This window comes from Nomascus leucogenys, chromosome 14, assembly GCF_006542625.1.
Source record: "Nomascus leucogenys isolate Asia chromosome 14, Asia_NLE_v1, whole genome shotgun sequence".
NCBI lineage: Eukaryota > Metazoa > Chordata > Mammalia > Primates > Hylobatidae > Nomascus > Nomascus leucogenys.
Genome location: NC_044394.1, coordinates 27951066 through 27971613, shown reverse-complemented (window position 1 = coordinate 27971613; position 20548 = coordinate 27951066). Strand labels below are relative to the sequence as shown.

Here is a 20548-nt window from a genome sequence, read left to right as displayed (position 1 = left end):
GCCTCTGTGATACGAGTTTACCTACGTAACAAACCTTCACATGTATCCCCAAACCTAAAATAAAAGTTAAAAAAAAAAAAAAAAAGAAATACTTCAGTGGTTGATAAGCCCTTTCCTGCCACTTGGTCTTTATCTCCCCAGCTGAGTTTCACTAGTGTAGCTTCCCAGCCCTGGTGTGTGCTCTCACACTCACTCCTTCCATGTTGGTGATGATAGTATTCCCTTTGCCTAAAGTGTCCCCACAGTGCCCTCGTAGAGTGTGCAAAGTTAGGAAAAGGTTAAATGTTCAAGTGATGATGTTAAAAAAGAGGTAATTAAAGCTAACATCTTCACTCTCATAGAATTTTTAAAATCACAGGCAACGTGTGTATGTGTGTGTATGTCTGTCTGTCTCTCTTTCTAAAAAACATACAGCATGATTTTTCTCTTAGAAATTTGGTACAAAGCAATTTTCCTCAAGAGTTATTTTCAAAGAGTTATTTTAACATTATACTTTACCCAAGTGGTATTAGGTAATTTATTGCTGAAAATGCTAGACACTTTGTTAGATGCCTAGCCATCTTAAAATTGGATCTCATATCATTTAAAATGAATTTTTATTCTAGACAGCATTCTACTTTCTTCAAACTAGAGTGATGATGAATTTTAAAATGCAGTTTATTGAGGTATAATTTACCTAAATAAAATACACACATTTAAAATGTACAGTTAAGGCCAGGCACGGTGGCTCATACCTGTAATCCCAGCACTTTAGGAGGCCGAGGTGGGCGGATCACCTGAGGTCAGGTGTTTGAGACCAGACCAACATGGTGAAACCTGTCTCTACTAAAAATACAAAAAAATTACGTGGGTATGGTGGCACATGCCTGTAATCCCAGCTATTCAGAAGGCTGAGACAGGAGAACCGTTTGAACCCAGGAGGCAGAGGATGCAGTGAGCCAAAATCGCGCCATTGCACTCCAGCCTGGGCAGCAAGAGCAAAACTCCTTCTCAAAAAAAAAAAAAAAAAAGTACAGTTCAATGAGTTTTGACAAATGTATATACCCTGATGATTACCACCACAATCATAATATAGAACATTTCCATCATCCCAAAAAATTCTCTCAAGGCCCTTTTCAGTTAATTCCCACCTCTCCAGAAGCTGATGAGCATTGATATGCTTTCCATTATAATAGATTATATTTGCTCATGTCCTTTGCAGCAACATGCATGGAGCTAGAGGCCATTATCCTAAGTGAAATGGCTGTAAAACAAAGTCAAAAACTGCACATTCTCATTTATAGGTGGGAGCTAAACAGTGGGTACACATGGACATACAGAGTGGCATAATAGACACTGGAGACTCCAAAAGGTGAGAGGGTGGGAGAGGGGTGAGGGATGAAATCCTGCCTATTGAGTACAATGTTCACTATTTGGGTGATAGGTACGGTAAAAGCCCAGACTTCATCAATGCAATGTATCTATGTAACACAAGTACACTTGTATCCCTAAATCTATAAAAAACATTTTTTAGGTAAAAAAATAGATTCGATTTGCCTTTTCTAGAATTTCATAGAAATGGGATCATGTAGTAGGTACTCTTGTGTCTTGGTACTTTCGCTCGGCATTATTCTGTGAGAATCTTCGATGTTAGTATGTATTTCTGTATTTTTTTGTTACATTACTGAACAGTAGGTCATTATGTCAATACACCACAATTTTTTTAACTTTTATTTTAGGTTCAGAGGTACATGTGCAGGTTTCTTTTATAGGTACATTGCGTGTCTTGGGGGTTTGGTGTACAGATTATTTCATCACCCAGGTAATAAATACAGTATTCGATAGGCAGTTTTTCGATCCTTACCATCCTCCCACCCTTCACCCTCAACTAGGCCCTGTTGTCTATTGTTCCCTTCTTAGTGTCTGTAAGTACTCAATGTTTAGCTCTCCTGTATAAGTGAGAAATGTGGTATTTGCTTTTCTATTCCTGTGTTATTTCATTTAGGATAATGGCCTCCAGCTGCATCCATCTTGCTGCAAAGCATATCATCTCATTCTTTTTTATGGCTATGTAGTATTCCATAGTGTATATGTACCACATTTTCTTTATCCAGTCTACCGTTGATGGGTATTTGGTTTGATTCCAAGTCTTTGCTATTGTGAATAATGCTGTGACAAACATACGTGTGCATGTGTCTTTATAGTAGAACAATTTATATTTCTTTGAGTATATACCCAGTAATGAGATTGTTGGGTTGAATGGCAATTCTGTTTCAAGTTCTTTGAGAAATGCCCAAACTGCTTTCCACAATGTCTGAGCTAATTTACATTCCCACTAACAGTGTATAAGCGTCCTCTTTTCTCTGCACCCTCCCCAGCATCTGTTTTTTTTTTTTTTTTTAGCTTATTAATAATAGCCATTCTGACTGGTATGAGATGGTATCTCATTGTGGTTTTGATTTGAATTTCTCTGATAATTAGTGATGTTGAGCATTTTTTCATATGGTTGTAGGCTGCATGTATGTCTCCTTTTGAAATGTCTATGTTCTTTGCCCACTTGTTAATGGGGTTGTTTGTGTTTTGGTTATTCATTTGTATAAGTTCCTTAAGATGCTGGATACTAAACCTTTGTCAGATGCATAATTTGCAAATATCTTCTCCCATTCTGTAGGTTGTCTGTTTACTCTGTTGATTGTTTCTTTTGCTGTGCAGAAGCTCTTTAGTCTCATTTGTCAATGTTTGGTTTCGTTGCAATTGTTTTTGGCGCCTTTGTCATGAAATCTTTGCCGGGGCCTGTGCCCAAATGGTATTTCCTAGGTTACCTTGCAGGGTTTTCATAGTTTTAGGTTTTACACTTAAGTCTTTAATCCATCTTGAATTGATTTTTGTATATGGTGTAAAGGTGGGGTCCAGTTTCAATCTTCTGTATATGGCTAGCCAGTTATCCCAGCACAATATATTGAATAAGAAGTCTTTTCCCCGCTTGTTTTTGTTGACTTTGTCAAAGATCATATGGTCGTAGGTGTATAGCATTATTTCTGGGCTCTCTATTCTGTTTCATTGGTCTCTGTGTCTGTTTTTGTACCAGTACCATGCTGTTTTGGTCACTGTAGCATTGTGGTATAGTTTGAAGTTGGGTATGTTGTGATGCCTCCAGCTTTATTTTTTTTTGTTTAGGATCACGTTAGCTATTCAGGCTCTTTTTTTGGTTCCATATGAATTTTAAATTAGTTTTTCTTTTTTTTTCTCTTTTTTATTTTATTTATTTATTTTTATATTTTAAGTTCTAGGGTACATGTGTACAACGTGCAGGTTTGATAAATAGGTATACATGTGACATGTTGGTTTGCTGATCAGCTAGTCATTTACATTAGGTATTTCTCCTAATGCTATCCCTCCCCCAGCCCCCCACCCCCCAACACGCCCCGGTGTGGGATGTTCCCTGCCCTGTATCCAAGTGTTCTCATTGTTCAATTCCCACCTATGAGTGAGAACATGTGGGGTTTGGTTTTCTGTCTTTGCGATAGTTTGCTGAGAATGATCGTTTCCAGCTTCATCCATGTCCTTGAAAAGGACATGAACTCATCCTTTTTTATGGCTGCATGGTATTCCATGGTGTATATGTGCCACATTTTCTTAATTCAGTCTATCATTGATGGACATTTGGGTTGGTTCCAAATCTTTGCTATTGTGAATAGTGCCACAATAAACATACGTGTGCATGTGTCTTTATAGTAGCATGATTTATAATCCTTTGGGTATATACCCAATAATGGGATTGCTGGGTCAAGTGGTATTTCTGGTTCTAGATCCTTGAGGAATCACCACACTGTCTTACACAATGGTTGAACCAGTTTACACCCCCACCAACAGTGTAAAAGTGTTCCTATTTCTCCACATCCTCCCCAGCATCTGTTGTTTTCCTGACTTTTTAATGATCACCATTCTAACTAGTGTGAGGTGGTAGCTCATTGTGGTTTTGATTTGCATTTCTCTGATGACCAGTGATGATGAGCATTTTTTCATGTGTTTATTGGCTGCATAGAGGTCTGCTTTTGAAAAGTGTCTTCATATCCTTTGCCCACTTTTTGATGGGGTTGTTTGTTTTTTTCTTGTAAATCTATTCGAGTTCTTTGTAGATTCTGGATATTAGCCCTTTGTCAGATGGGTAGATTGCAAAAATTCTCTCCCATTCTGTAGGTTGCCTGCAAAAATTCTCTCCCATTCTGTAGGTTGCCTGTAGTTTCTTTTGCTGTGCAGAAGCTCTTTAGTTTAATTAGATCACATTTGTCTATTTTGGCTTTTGTTGCCATTGCTTTTGGTGTTTTAGTCATGAAGTCCTTGCCCACGCCTATGTCCTGAATGGTATTGCCTAGGTTTTCTTCTAGGGGTTTTATGGTTTTAGGCCTAACATTTAAATCTTTAATCCATCTTGAATATACTTTTGTATAAGGTGTAAGGAAGGGATCCAGTGTCAGCTTTCTACATATGGCTAGCCAGTTTTCCCAGCTCATTTATGAAATAGGGAATCCTTTCCCCATTGCTTGTTTTTGCAGGTTTGTCAAAGATCAGATGGTTGTAGATGTGTGGTGTTGTTTCTGAGGCCTCTGTTCTGTTCCATTGATCTATATCTCTGTTTTGGTACCAGTACCATGCTGTTTTGGTTAGTGTAGCCTTGTAGTATAGTTTGAAGTCAGGTAGCATGATGCCTCCAGCTTTGTTCTTTTTGCTTAGGATTGCCTTGGCAATGCAAGCTCTTTTTTGGTTCCATATGAACTTTAAAGTAGTTTTTTTCCAAATCTGTGAAGAAAGTCATTGGTAGCTTGATGGGGATGGCATTGAATCTATAAATTACCTTGGGCAGTATGGCCATTTTCACAATATTGATTCTTCCTGTCCATGAGCATGGAATGTTCTTCCATTTGTTTGTGTCTTCTTTTATTTCCTTGAGCAGTGGTTTGTAATTCTCCTTGAAGAGGTCCTTCACGTCCCTTCTAAGTTTGATTCCTAGGTATTTTCTTCTCTTTGTAGCAATTTTGAATGGGAGGTCACTCCTGATTTGGCTCTCTATTATTGGTGTATAGGAATGCTTGTGATTTTTGCACATTGATCTTGTATCCTGAGACTTTGCTGACGTTGCTTATCAGCTTAAGGAGATTTTGAGCTGAGATGATGGGGTTTTCTAAATATACAATCATGTCATCTGCAAACGGGGACAATTTGACTTCCTCTTTTCCTAATTGAATTCCCTTTATTTCTTTCTCATGCCTGATTGCCCTAGCCAGAACTTCCAATATGTTGAATAAGAGTGGTGAGAGAGGGCATCCTTGTCTCCTGCCAGTTTTCAAAGGGAATGCTCCCTGTTTTTGCCCATTCAGTATGATATTGGCTGTGGATTTGTCATAAATAGCTCTTATTGTTTGGGGATATATTCCATCAATACCTAGTTTATTGAGAGTTTTTATCATGAAGGGCTGTTGAATTTTGATGAAGGCTTTTTCTGCACCTATTGAGATAATCATGTGGTTTTTGTCGTTGCTTCTGTTTATGTGATGGATTATGTTTATTGATTTGCATATGTTTAACCATCCTTGCATCCCAGGGATGAAACCAACTTGATCTTGGTGGATAAGCTTTTTGATGTGCTGCTGGATTCGGTTTGCCAGTGTTTTATTGAGGATTTTTGCATCGATGTTCATCAGGGACATTGGTGTAAAATTCTCTTTTTTTCCTGTGTCTCTGCCAGGCTTTTGTATCAGGATGATGCTGGCCTCATAAAATGAGTTAGGGAGGATTCCCTCTTTTTCCATTGATTGGAATAGTATCAGAAGGAATGGTACCAGCTCCTCTTTGTACCTCTGGTAGAATTCGGCTGTGAATCCATCTCGTCCTGGACGTTTTTTGGTTGGTAGGCTATTAATTATTGCCTCAATTTCAGAGCCTGTTATTGGTTTATTCAGAGATTCAACTTCTTCCTGGTTTAGTCTTGGGAGAGTGTATATGTCCAGGAATTTATCCATTTCTTCTAGATTTTCTAGTTTATTTGCATAGAGGTGTTTATAGTATTCTCTGATGGTATTTCTGTGGGAACGGTGGTGATATCCCCTTTATCATTTTGTGTTGCGTCTATTTGATTGTTGTCTCTTCTTTATTAGTCTTGCTAGGGGTCTATCAGTTTTGTTGATCTTTTCGAAAAACCAGCCCCTGGATTCATTGATTTTTTGAAAGGTTTTTTTGTGTCTCCATCTCTTTCAGTTTTGCTCTGATCTTAGTTATTTCTTGCCTTCTGCTAGCTTTTGAATTTGTTTGCTCTTGCTTCTCTATTCTTTTAATTGTGATGTTAGGGTGTCAATTTTAGATCTTTGCTGCTTTCTCTTGAGGGCATTTAGTGCTATAAATTTCCCTCTACACACTGCTTTAAATGTGTCCCAGAGATTTTGGTACATTGTGTCTTTGTTCTTGTTGGTTTCAAAGAACATCTTTATTTCTGCTTTCGTTATGTACCCAGTAGTCATTCAGGAGCAGGTTGTTCAGTTTCCATATAGTTGTGCAGTTTTGAGTGAGTTTCTTAATCCTGAGTTGTAATTTGATTGCACTGTGGTCTGAGAGACAGTTTGTTGTGATTTCTGTTCTTTTACATTTGCTGAGGATTGCTTTACTTCCAATTATGTGGTCAATTTTAGAATAAGTGCAATGTGGTGCTGTGAAGAATGTATATTCTCTTGATTTGGGGTGGAGAATTCTGTAGATGTCTATTAGGTCTGCTTGGTGCAGAGCTGAGTTCAATTCCTGGGTATCCTTGTTAACTTTCTGTCTTGTTGATCTGTCTAATGTTGACAGTGGGGTGTTAAAGTCTCCCATTATTATTGTGTGGGAGTCTAAGTCTCTTTGTAGGTCACTAAGGACTTGCTTTATGAATCTGGGTGCTCCTGTATTGGGTGCATATATATTTAGGATAGTTAGCTCTTCTTGTTGAATTGATCCCTTTACCATTATGTAATGGTCTTCTTTGTCTCTTTTGATCTTTGTTGGTTTGAAGTCTATTTTATCAGAGACTAGGATTGCAACCCCTGCTTTTTTTTGCTTTCTATTTGCTTGGTAGATCTTCTTCCATCCCTTTATTTTGAGCCTATGTGTGTCTCTGCACGTGAGATGGGTCTCCTGAATATAGCACACTGATGGGTCTTGACTCTTTATCCAATTTGTCAGTTTGTGTCTTTTAATTGGGGCATTTAGCCCATTTACATTTAAGGTTAATATTGTTATGTGTGAATTTGATCCTGTCATTATGATGTTAGCTGGTTATTTTGCTCGTTAGTTGATGCAGTTTCTTCCTAGCCTCGATGGTCTTTAGAATTTGGCATGTTTTTGCAGTGGCTGGTACTAGTTTTTCCTTTCCTTGTTTAGTGCTTCCTCAGGAGTTCTTGTAGGGCAGGCCTGGTGGTGACAGTCTCTCAGCATTTGCTTGTGTATAAGGTATTTTATTTCTCCTTCACTTATGAAGCTTAATTTGGCTGGATATGAAATTCTGGGTTGAAAATTCTTTTCTTTAAGAATGTTGAATATTGGCCCTCACCCTCTTCTGGCTTGTAATGTTTCTGCAGGGAGATCCGCTGGTAGTCTGATGGGCTTCCCTTTGTGGGTAACCCTACCTTTCTTTCTGGCTTCCCTTGACATTTTTTTCTTCATTTCGACCTTGGTGAATCTGACAATTATGTGTCTTGGGGTTGCTCTTCTTGAGGAGTATCTTTGTGGTGTGTTCTGTATTTCTTGAACTTGAATGTTGGCCTGTCTTGCTAGGTTGGGGAAGTTCTCCTTGATAATATCCTGAAGAGTGTTTTCCAATTTGGTTCCATTCTCCCCATCACTTTTAGGTACACGTATCAAACCTAGATTTGGTCTTTTCGCATAGTCCCATATTTCGTGGAGGCTTTATTTGTTTCTTTTTACTCTTTTTTGTCCAACTTTGTCTTCTCGTTTTATTTCATTAATTTGATCTTCAATCACTGATACCCTTTCTTCCACTTGATCGAATTGGCTATTGAAGCCTGTGCATGCATCACGACGTTCTCGTGCCCTGGTTTTTAGCTCCATCAGGTCATTTAAGTTCTTCTCTACACTGTTTATTCTAGTTAGCCATTCGTCTAACTTTTTTCAAGGTTTTTAGCTTCCTCGCGATGGATTTGAACATGCTTCTTTAGCTTGGAGAAGTTTGTTATTATCAACCTTCTGAAGCCTACTTCTGTCAACTCGTCGAAGTCATTCTCTGTCCAGCTTTGTTCCATTGCTGGCGAGGAGCTGCGATGCTTTGGAGGAGAAGAGGCGCTCTGGTTTTTAGAATTTTCAGCTTTTCTTTTCTGGTTTCTCCTCATCTTTGTGGTTTTATCTACCTTCGGTCTTTGATGTTGGTGACCTACAGATGGCGTTTTGGTGTAGATGCCCTTTTTGTTGATGTTGGTTCTATTCCTTTCTGTTAGTTTTCCTTCTAACAGTCAGGTCCCTCAGCTGCAGGGCTGTTGGAGTTTGCTGGAGGTCCACTCCAGACACTGTTTGCCTGGGTATCACCAGCCGAGGCTCAGTTGGAAATGCAGAAATCACCCGTCTTCCGTGTCAGTCACACCGGGAGTGGCAGACCGGAGCTGTTCCTATTCAGCCATCTTGGAACGGATCTCAAATTAGTTTATTTTTTTTCTAATTCTGTGAAGAATGTCATTGGTGGTTTGATAGGAATAGCATTGGATCTGTAAATTGCTTTGGGCATTAAAGCCATTTTAATGATACTGATTCTACCTATCCATGAACTTGGAATGTTTTTCCATTTGTTTGTGTCATCTCTGATTTCTTTGAGCCATGTTTTGTAATTCCTGTTGTAGAGATCTTTTACCTCTCTGTTAGCAGTATTCCCAGGTGTTTTATTCTTCTTGTGGCTTTTGTGAATGGGACTGTGTTGCTTATGTGGCTCTCAGCTTGGATGTCGTTGGTGTATGAAAATATTACTGATTTGTATACTTTAGTTTTGTATTGTGAAACTTTGCTGAAATTGTTTCTCAGATCTAGGAGCTTTTGGGCAGAGACTATGAGGTTTCCAGGTATAGAATCATGTTTTCTACAAACAGAGATAGTTTGACTTCCTGTCTTCTATTTGGATGTATTTTATTTCTTTCTCTTGCCTGATTGCTCTGGCTAGGACTTCCAGTTCTATATTGAACAGGAATGGTGAGAGAGGGCATCGTTGTCTTATTCCAGTTTTCCAGCTTTTGCCCATTCAGTATGATGTTGGCTGTGGATTTGTCATAGATTACTCTATTATTTTGACGTATATTCCTTCAATGCCTAGTTTGTTGAAGTTGTTTTTTAACATGAAGCGATGTCGGATTTTATTGAAAACGTTTTCTGTGTCTATCGAGACGATCATGTGGTTTTTGTTTTTCATTCTGTTTATGTGATGAATCACATTTAGTGATTTGCGTATGTTGACCTAACCTTACATCTAGGGATAAAACCTACTTATTTGTGGTAGATTTTCATTTTGATGTGCTGCTGGATTTCGTTTGCTAGTATTTGTTGAGAATTTTTACATCTATGTTTATCAAGGATATTGGCCATAAGTTTCCTTTTTTTGTTGTCTCTCTGCCAGATTTTTCTATCAGGATGATGCTGGCCTCATAGAATGAGTTGGGGAGTCCTTCCTTCTCATTTTTTTGGAATAGTTTCAGTAGGAATGGTACCAGCTCTTCTTTATACACGTGGTAGAATTTGGCTGTGAATTGTCTGGTCCTAAGCTTTTTCTGGTGGTAGGCTTTTTATTAGTGATTCAGTTTTGGAACTTGTTATTGGTCTGTTCGGGGATTCAGTTTCTTCCTGATTCAATCTTGACAGGGTGTACGTTCCCAGAAATGTATTCATATCTTCTAGGTTTTCTAGCTTGAGTGCATAGAGGTGTTCCTAATATCCTCTGAGGGTTTTTTTTGTATTTCTGTGCCACAGTTTTTTAATCCTTTCACATATTGATAGACATTTGGTTTGTTTCCAGGTTTTCACTAACAGATTAAAAATGCTATGTACTTTCATCTACAAGTCTTTGTATGAACATATATTTTCATTTCTCTTGTCAAAAACCTACAAGTTTAAAATGGATGGGCCATATGCTAAGTGTTTGTTTAACTTTAGAATAAACTGTTTTCTAAAATGATTGTGTCATTTAGCATATCAGCAATTTATGGGAACTCTAGTTGCTCCAAGTTCTAACACTTGAAATTAATGGTCATTTTAATTTTAGCCATTCTAGTAAGTGTGTCGTGGTATTGATTTGCATTTCTCTGGTGACTGTTGGAATTGAGCATCTTTTCATGTGCTTATTTGTTGTATATCTTGTCTGATGAAGTATGTCTTCAAATCTTTTGCCCAAATTTAATTGGATTTTTTGTTTACTTATTCTTGAGTTGTAAGAGGTTTTTTATGTATATTTTATGAATACAAGGCCTTTGTAAGATACTTGTATTGTGAATATTTTCTTTCAGCCTGTAGTTTACCCTTTTATTATTTTACCATTGTGTATAAAGTAGCAGAAGTTTTTAATTTTAATGAAACTCAGTTCATAATGTTCTTTGTTTTATGGCTTTTGCTTTTCACGTCCTAAGAAAACTGTTTAACGCAGGGTCACAAGGATTTTCTTATAGAAGTTTTGTGGGTTTAGCTCTTACCTTTAGGTTTATGGTCTATTTCAAGTTAATTTTTTGCATATGGTATGAGGTATGGGTTGAGATTAATTTTTAATATGAATATTTATTGTTCCAGCACCAATTGTCAGAAAGAGTATTCTTTCTCCCATTGAATTACTTTGACCTATCAATAACTGTATTGTCTTTTAGTGAATTAAATGTCTATAGTTAAGCAAGTACCATTCTGACTTGATTCCTGTGGCTTTACAGTAAGTCTTGAAATCAGGTACTGTTAGTCCTTCAACTTTATTCTTCTTTTTCCTATTATTTTGACTATTCTAGATCCTTTCCATGTTTACATAAGTTTTGAAACTGGCTTGTTTCACCTGATGGGATTTTGACTGAGATTGTGTTGAGTCTATAGATCATTTTAGGGAGGAATGATTCTTAACAATATTGAGTCTCCTAATCCATAAAAGTAGTACCTCTCTCCAATTATTTAGGTGTTAGTTTCTCTCTGCGTAGTTTTATAATTTTAAGTGTAAAGGTCTTGTACATGCTTTGTTATATTTATCCTTAAGTATTTCATGTTTTTGGATTATATTATAAATGGTTTTAATTACAATTTTTATTGTTCATTGGGATTATGTAGAAATAAATTTTTTAAATATTGACCATATATATCCTGCAATCCTGTTAAACTCATTCTTAGCTGAAGTAACTTGGAATCCTTAGGATTTTCTACATAGATGATCATGACAACTGGATTTAGAAGTTTTACATCATCTTATCCAAACTGTGTGCTTTTTATTTTATTCTCTTCACTTCTTACAGCTAGGACATCTGGTACAATATTAAATAGAAATGGTAAGAGAGGACATCCTTGCTTTGTTTCCAATCTTCGGTGGAAAACATTCAATCTTTCACTATAAGTATGATGGTATTATATTGAGGAAGTCCCTTTCCATTCCTAGTCTGCTGAGATACATTATCTTGATTGGATGTTGAATTTTTTTTCAAGTGCTTTTTCTGCAGCAATTGAAAGGATTATAGTTTTTTTCTCTTTTTTCTCATCATAAGGTAAATTATATTGATTGGCTTTCAGATGATTAAGCAACCTTGCATTTGTGGGAGTAATCTTGCTTGTTCATGATATATTATCTTTTTAATATATTGCTGGATTTGCTAATATTATGTTAAGGGTTTTTGTGTTTGTTTATGGGAAATATTGGTCTGTAGTTTTCTTTTTATTTTCTTGTAATATCTTCATTTTTGGTGTCAGTGTAATTCTAACCACATGAAATGAGTTGGGAAGTATTCTCTCTTATAATTTGAGTTGTATTGAATTTATATTATTTCTTCTTTTGTTAATTTTTTTTTTTAACGTATTACTATTTTTTTTAGAGACACAGTCTTGCTGTCTTGCCCAGGTTGGACTTAAAACTCTTGGGCTCAAGCAGTCCTCCCGCCTTAGCCTCCTGTGAGGCTGGGACAATAGGTGTGTGCGACTGTTCCTGGTTTTATTATTTCTTCCGTTAATCTTTGAGAGAATTCACCAGTGAAGACATCTTAACATGCAGGTCGTGTTTAATTATGTGTGTACATTGGTGTGTGTGTGTGTGTGTGTGTGTGTATGTGTAAAGGTTTTTTTAACAATGACTTCAAATTTAAATAATATAGAGCCATTCAAGTGTATTCCTTCTTGAGTGAGCTTTGATAGTTTGGGTCTTTCAAGGAATCCATTGCATTTAGGTTATATTTATTCATATGAAAACTAATTATTCACTGATTTTAAATGTCAGCAGTTCTGTAGTGATCATTCTTATATTGGTAATTGTATCATCTCTCTTTTTTTCTCAGCTGAGACAGAAGTTTGTCAATTTTACTGATCTTTTCAAAGAACAAGCTATTGAATTCATTGATTTTTCTATATTTGTTATTTCCTATTTACTGTCTTTATTATTTCCTTCCTTCTATTTACTTTGGGTCTTACTTTAATTCAATTAAAAATATTTTCTAATATACTTTGTGACATTTTTTTCTTTGACCCATAGGTTAAAAGAAGGATGTTGCTTAACTTCTAAATATTTGGGGATTTTCCAGATAATTTTTCTGTTATTGATATTTAATTCTGTTGTGGTCAGAGAAAATGCTCTTATGATTTTAAAACTTTTAAATGTATTTAGCTATCATTATATTACTCAGAATATGCTCTATCTTGGTCTATGTTCTGTGTGCACTTAAAAAGAATGCATTTTACTGTGGTTGGGTGCAGTGTTTTATAAATGTCAATTAGGTCAAATTCATTGATAGTATTTTTCAAGTATTTCCTATACGTATTGATTTTTTGCTTACATATTCTCTTGATTAGTAAAAGTGCTGAAATCTCCAATTATAATTTTATTGATTGATTGATTGATTGATTGATTGAGACAGAGTCTCACTCTGTCACCCAGGCTGGAGTGCAGTGGTGAGATCTTGGTTCAACGCAACCTCCACCTCCCAGATGCAAGCGATTTTCCTGCTGCAGCCTCCCCAGTAGCTATGATTACTGGCCCCTGCCACCATGCCTGGCTAATTTTTGTATTTTTAGTAAAGACTGTTTTGCCATGTTTGCCATGCCTGTCTTGAACTGCTGACCTCAAGTGATCTGCCTGCCTTGGCCTTCCATAGTGCTCAGATTACTGGCATGAGCCACCGCCCCTGGGCACCAATTATAATTTTAGATCTGGCTTTTTCTCCTTTTAATTCTGTCAGTTTTTGCTTTATTATTTCACAGCTCTGTTATTAGGTGCATTTAAGGATTGTTATCTTCATGAATTTTGGATCGTTTTTATAAAGGTATAGAATTCTAGATTAATTTACTTTTTACCTCTCAGTACTTTTAAAATGTCTTGATATTGTTTTCTGGATTACATAATTTTAGATGCAAAGTCTGGAATCATTCATATCTTTGCTCTTTTGTACATTCAGTGTATTTTTTTTCCTGTGGTTGCCTTTTAAGATTTTCTCTTTATCACCTTTCAATGATTTTATTATGATTATATGTTAGCTTTTCTTCTCAATAGATGAGTTCTTTCTCTTGTTACTAGTAGAAGTATTACATAGGGTATAGGCGGAGTCAACAGACTTCAGATATTTTTGGTTTCCTACAAAGTTCCTATGGATTAATATCTACTGCCAAGGAGCCACCCTGATTTATGAGGACTTCCAATGCTTGACTGCAGGCTCATGAAGGCTGTTGGATGGTCACATTCTTTGATTTTACCAACACAAAAGGAATAGTAAAGTTTTACTGCTTAGTATAGTCAAAGGCAATTCCCCAGATTCCCTATCAAGTTGAGTCCTGTTAATAGCACAAGTTTTCATTTTGATGTGATTTGAAGTTAGTATGAAGAATTTTAGCATCTTTCTCATGAACTAATACATTTTTTAAAATCCTGAAGCCTATAACTATTCCAGTTAAATGATGATGATGATGATAGTAATAAAAATAATTACAGTAATATTTTATAATACTTTGTGGCTTAAAAGTAATTTCACATACATTTTCTCATTTTCTTTCATGATTATTTGTACTGAGAGGAAGTTTTTTAGACTTTAATCAGTAAACATTGAGAAAAAAAGATTTTGTAACCTACCATTTTGAAAAGATTTTAAAAATTAGATAAAACAAACAAGCAAAAAACCTTGTTTTTTTGCTAGTACTTAGTGTCATTTAATACACAGAAATTATTAATTTCAAATGAGGTCAGCCATATTTAAAAGACAATAAAACCAGAACAGAATGCCACCCCCCAATATTTGTTTTATGCTCTTGGTCCTAAGAGTAAAAGTGAATTTTCTTTCATTTTAAAAGGATCAACAGATGTGTTTTTGTTGTATCAGTGTATCTTATAGCAAATATTAGCTGAGAAGGAGATCAGTCCCACATTTCTAGCACTTATGCAAGCAATACAGGTTTTTTTCTTTATGGAAAAGTTAACTCTTTTTGTTATTCTACTTTTATTTTAAAAGATTCACCTGGTTTTCCATGTTTTGTGATAGGTGTCTTCACTCGAGGACAGCTGGGCCTGATAGACATCATCTTCCAATACATTCACTGTGATGAGATCTATGAGGCAATAAACATCCTGAGCAGCATGAACTGGGACACTTTGGGCCACCAGTGCTTTATCAGCATGAGCGCCATTGTAAACCATCTTCTTAGACAGAAGCTCACTCCAGAGAGAGAAGGTCAGACTTGAAATATTTTTCATAGATGGGTTTTGTATATACATGAAATATATTTTATTGAGTTATCTTTTGAAGTTGTTTTTGAGTCATGGTATTGGAGATTAAATGATAAAAATGTTAGCGCTCTATTAAAACTGAAAGGATCAGATATCAAATAATTGCTCCCAGATGGTACTTACTGTATAGTATTTGTCAACATAAAGAACAACTTTTCTGTATATGCTTATGTTGGAACTTACAGTGCAGTCACTATACAATTCAGTCTAAGCTCACAGATGGAACGTGCTCAGATTTCAAACTTTGATCAAAAATTTCATGTACTCCGTGGGGTCTGCTAGACAAAGGGCACCAAACAAAGGTCTTTATTCCTCCCTCACATTAGACATCAATATTTTTTCTCACACCGAAGTCCTCTGTCCAGACAATAGTCCTTAACACTTCCTTTTTTTGTATATCTGAATTGTAGCCCAGGCCTCTCCTTCTTGTTTTCCTTATTCTGACTTATAGTTGTAACACTCTTCTCTCTTCTGCCTGCTTGGATTTCCTTACCTTTGCCCAATAAGTAATTTTGTTGATAGATACCTAAGATGTTTAATTTTAAAAGAGAAGTTAAAAAAACTAAGGTCAGGGGGTGGGGCAGTGGGGAATGCTGTGACACATACAATAATGAAATAAATCTTTATATTTGCCAATTATCTAGTATTATTTTTCTTATAAGTTATTTACTTAATGTACAATGCACCTAAACATTCTAACATTTGCATCTTTCATATCTTTGCGGTAAGCATTGACATTAATGGCGGAAAATCATGGTGAATGAGAAACTGTCCCTAGGTAATTTACAAGCTAGGAGGAACAGGAAATATGTCAAAAGATCTTAACTTGGAGAGCTTTACTTTTCTATTTTCTTTGCATTTTTATAGATTTTTCTTATCCCAGTTTATTACATTGCCAAAATAAACAAGTTGTTTGGATAGAATTCTGTAGGTAACCTTCATTTTGGTAATTTTAGAGAAGAATAATTAGTAAGCACATGCTCTTCCAGGAAGTCTGTATCATGGGTCTTGGCCCAAGTCACACATGGTCCACAATAAATATTTATTTAATATTAATTAAATATTCTTTTTGGAGGTAGTCAAAATTTATCTAGGGAAATTCCAATATTTTATTTATTTAGAGACAGTCTCACTCTGTTACTCAGGCTGGCATGCAGTGGCATGATCTCGTCTCACTGCAATGCCTGCCTCCCGAGTTCAAGTGATTCTCCTGCCTTAGCCTCCTGAGTAGCTGGTATTCCAGATGTGCACCACCACGCCCAGCTAATTTTTCTATTTTTAGTAGAGAGGTTTCACTATGTTGCCCGGGTTGGCCTCAAGTGATCTGCCTGCCTCAGCCTCCCAAAGTGCTGGGATTACAGGCGTGAGCCCGTACTGCGCCTGGCCAAGAAATTCCAGTATTTTTACAATGAGAAAATGCCTAGTGCATGGCCCACTACTTAGGTACTCAATGAGTATTAGTTAAAAAGAAGAGTATAACTCCGTAATTTTAGGGTATGAGGTACTACTATAATATTGCTGCCTGCAGAGTTATCTTAACTGATTATTTCTTAGTATTGATATACTGTAATGACTGAGTGTATACTTAAAAAAAAACATGAAAGAAAAAATTTTAAAAAGCAGGGTCCCTAAAGAATGCTTATGTTATACACAATCTATATAAGAGATAATAAATTTACAGTTAAAGAAGAAATATGGAAAAGATAAAATATTGACCCTCAGCACACTGAAAAATTGCTAGCACCTCAGTGAATTTGTCTTGTAAGATTACTGTGTTATAGGAAAGATTATTAGGGAATACACAAATGGCATTATCAGATTCTTGCCTTAATAAAGTATATTTTCAAGGAACCATATTGGGGAGATAGGGAAATAAAAAGCTTGTATGATACTAGGCTATTAAAATAAAATTTTTGCATAGTGCTGGGTTATCAGAATATGTGCATTTTAAGTAGGTATGTGCGTTTTCTCCCCAGTAACTGCAAAACATATTTCTAAAACATTCAGAATTTTTTTTTCTCTCTTGAGACTTATTCTATCTGAATCTAACAAATTTGACATGGTAATTTGTTTTCCTTTTCTTAGCGGAACCCAGTGAGCTCTTTTATTTGTAGCCGTATTGTAGTTATCTTTGAGATCTTCATTTCTGCCTTAAACATCAAGCTGGGCTATCTAATGAATCTATAACTGTGCTGGGTTATGAGTATTCCATGTGGGTTCGAACATTTCAGATGTACGAAACATGCTGTCAAGAAAACAAGCAATGGCAAGAGAATCTGGCTTGTTTTCACAATAGCATTGCTGTATTCAATTTTAATCTAAATTGACTGCTGCTTTGAAAGAAAATACCCCTAAAGTTCATCTTACTTTACTGTCTAGATTTGAGATTAAACAAAGAAATTACTAACAGCTTAGCCAAGTCCATAGTAATTACTCTGATGAGGTATTTAATACTTTCACACCCAAATATGCCTAAAACTAAAGAGTTTTGCTAAATAAGGAATTGTTTATTCAACCCGGTGCTAGTAGCATAAAAATCAGAGAAGTCTTACTGTGAACTGTAGTGTTCTCATACATACTCTTACTCTCACCATTATGGTAATTGCTTAACTTCCAGGTATTTCTGGGGAAAAACCTAGTCCCATGAGCATGTCTTGGTAAAATTGTGAAGCAGGCAAAATGTGCCCTTTACCCCAATCTTAGCCCTCTAGTTTATCAAAACCTGCCTCTTCAGTCCTTCTTTCCTCTCCCAGAGGTCTTAGCTTTCACACTTAGATAAAACCAAGACTTTTGCTGTTTAAGACAACTCATGGTTGTCTTAAAATTGCAATAGAGACATATTTCTACTCCAATATGGCTGTTTATTTGTATTATTTTAAAAAACATTTCTGCTGTATCGATTTCAATTCCCAATGAAGAAAGGTCAGTTTTCTCCTTTTAGCCAAAGAGAGTAAACGTTTAGCACACTGTGAATTGATTTTACTGGAAGTACTAGTTCAAACTGTGTTACTTTGATGAGTCACTGTTTTAATTACCCATTTGTGGTGAGAGGTTGGTTCATTATGGATTTCTTCAGTTTTGACAGCTTTTTGTTGCTCAGAGTCATTGTCAGCTTTGCCTCAAGTGAAAGTTTATGCACAGGTTTGTTTTTGTACCAGCTGTCATATTTTAATTTCATCTTTCCTGCAACAAGCTCACGTTTCATCCAAGTTTGCAAAACCTGACTGACTGCAAACATGAGTATTTTGTTGTAATTGAAGGAGTTTCACTTGTTTTAGTGCTGCTATGTTTGAATTCCACAGCACAGCTTGAGACAAGCCTTGGAACCTTCTATGCTCCAACAAGACCACTTCTGGATTCCACTATATTGGAATATAGAGACCAGATCAGCAAATATGCAAGGAGATTCTTCCATCACTTGCTCAGGTGAATGATATGTTTGGATTGATTAGTATCAGACTAATTACTTATTTCAGGAGACATCCTCTTTAATTAAAATATTCCATAGTAAGGCTTCATGTTTCCTAACAGTCCATCTCCTCAAAGAAATATACATCTTCTTTTGATCTTATTTAATTTGTTATTGTTTTAATTTTAAGGAAATATTTGAATATTATTTGGGGGTTTTATATCATCAGTACTTTTTAATATACCTTCCTCTTTAATATGAAAGCTATGTAAAGTCAATGTAGAAATATTAACTGAATTGTGCTACTTGCACTAAGTAAATATTTTCTTTTTAATTGAAGCTAATGATATGAATGTTCTGTAAAGCTCTGAGACACTCAGTGGTTTGTTTTTCTTTCAGAATTACTGTAGAAAAACTTGTCCATTGTCTGCTCATATAATGTGGCAAGTTTCTAGCTTCACTGTACCCCATTTTCTCTGCTTTAAATGGGTATAATAAATTTTGTTAACCTTAGAAAATATGTGAAAAATAATGTCAAGAAATTTCTCTAAGAAAAGTATTGCAGAAGTTGAAGGAAAAATATAATAGGATATATATGTACACACATGAAGTTCAGAAAGCAGGATTAATGGATGGAAAGAAGGAAGATGAATGCATGGATAATTTAGGGATATATATATATAAATGTGGCAATACTATAAGTAAAAGCAAGCGAGTAATTAGCACACAATTTAGAGCAGTCTGGAGTGAATGAAAAGAAATATGATAAAATAAGCATATAATAGCCTCCAAGGTATTAGTAATGTTCTATTTCTTAAGATGAGTGGTAAATATCAGGGTATATTAAATTATTAAATTATTAAAAATAAAAAATTGTTTTTTAACTATGTGTATATATACACATAAATATACATATGTATGTCTGTGTATGTTTGCATATATGTATACATATATGTATAGTATTCTTTTATATATGATATATAATGGAAAGTAACAGAATTTTCAACTGTATACCAAAAAGGAGGATTACATCAAGGAGTTGATTTTAGACTTTTAATTTTACCAATAATATAATCTGTTTTAGTGCTTTTCACTCTTTCAAGGGCTTTGATGTATATTCTCTTATTTTTTTCTCAGAAACCCCTGTTAAAGTAGTAGTATCATTTGACAAATGAGCAAACTGAGGCATAGATAAGTGGCTTGCTTAGATCAAATAACAAGTTATTGGTGGTGCCAGATCTTTGAACTGATTTTGATTCCCTGTTCCTTACTCTTCCCTTAAAAACATTTATCTATTATTTGTTGTATATTTTTTAGTTCCTAGCTTATAAAATAACTGGAAATTTTTATTCACTTAAGAGTGGACTGTTTGGTAACTATTTTTGACTGCCAAAAAGAAGGGGGAAACTTCAGACTGGTCAAGATTTGATAAGTTGTATTATTGTGTAGATATTCATGTTCTATAATTAGATTTTTATATATAAAGTGGCATTTTGAAGTCTACCAAGCAGTGAAGCCTCTGGAAAACAGCAATTTTAGAAGCTGAGAAACGTTAAAATATTGTAAGCGTTATGATATGTAATTGAATCTTGCCTTTTCATCTGAATGACATTAGCATATTCCAGGACTCTTCATATAAATGAGGCTGTCTTCTATGAATGAACATATGGTAAAAGTGCTGGGGTTAATTGTCACACTTATTTGGACTTAGAGCTTTGTTCTTTGCTCTTATTGCTAATATTTGTTTCTCTGTTTCTGGGGAAAATTAATGAATTCTCCTCCTGCCTAAAGAGCCCAAAAAGATGAAAGTGAATGAAACAGAAGTTTTGGAAGCCTATTCTTTGTGTCCTCATTGTCTCTGACCTCTGAGATTTTATGCAGTGATTTAGTTTTCACATAAGCATCATATTTGTAACCATCCTGCTGGCTCTAGGATGCTCTGTTCTACTAATGTGAATTTTTTATTCATTGGTTTTTCTCAAATGGTTTTCTAATTATTTTTTGGATGTACTTTGATAAGGTCACTATTATTGTTATCATTATTATTATTCTCTAGCTTTTCTATGTGGTTACATCTGGAACTGGATGGTTTCCCTTGGGGTATACTAGCTTTTTCATGTTTCTTCTTTTGCATACTTTGCTACTATTCCAATTATAATGAGTGTTTTATTAGTTCTTCTTTTGATAGTAAGCTATACAGTATTATG

At 35.5% G+C, this 20548-nt stretch overlaps 1 protein-coding gene across 1 annotated transcript in view; it reads left to right on the top strand.

The window, feature by feature from the left end:
* The window catches only part of WDPCP (WD repeat containing planar cell polarity effector), a 478431-nt gene that overhangs the window by 199023 nt on the left and 258860 nt on the right, over window positions 1-20548 (top strand). Inside the window, exons 11-12 of the mRNA XM_003262443.4 lie at window positions 14688-14876; window positions 18235-18358. Of these exons, the coding sequence (XP_003262491.2) occupies window positions 14688-14876; window positions 18235-18358 (313 nt within the window). The remainder of the gene's footprint in view (window positions 1-14687; window positions 14877-18234; window positions 18359-20548) is intronic.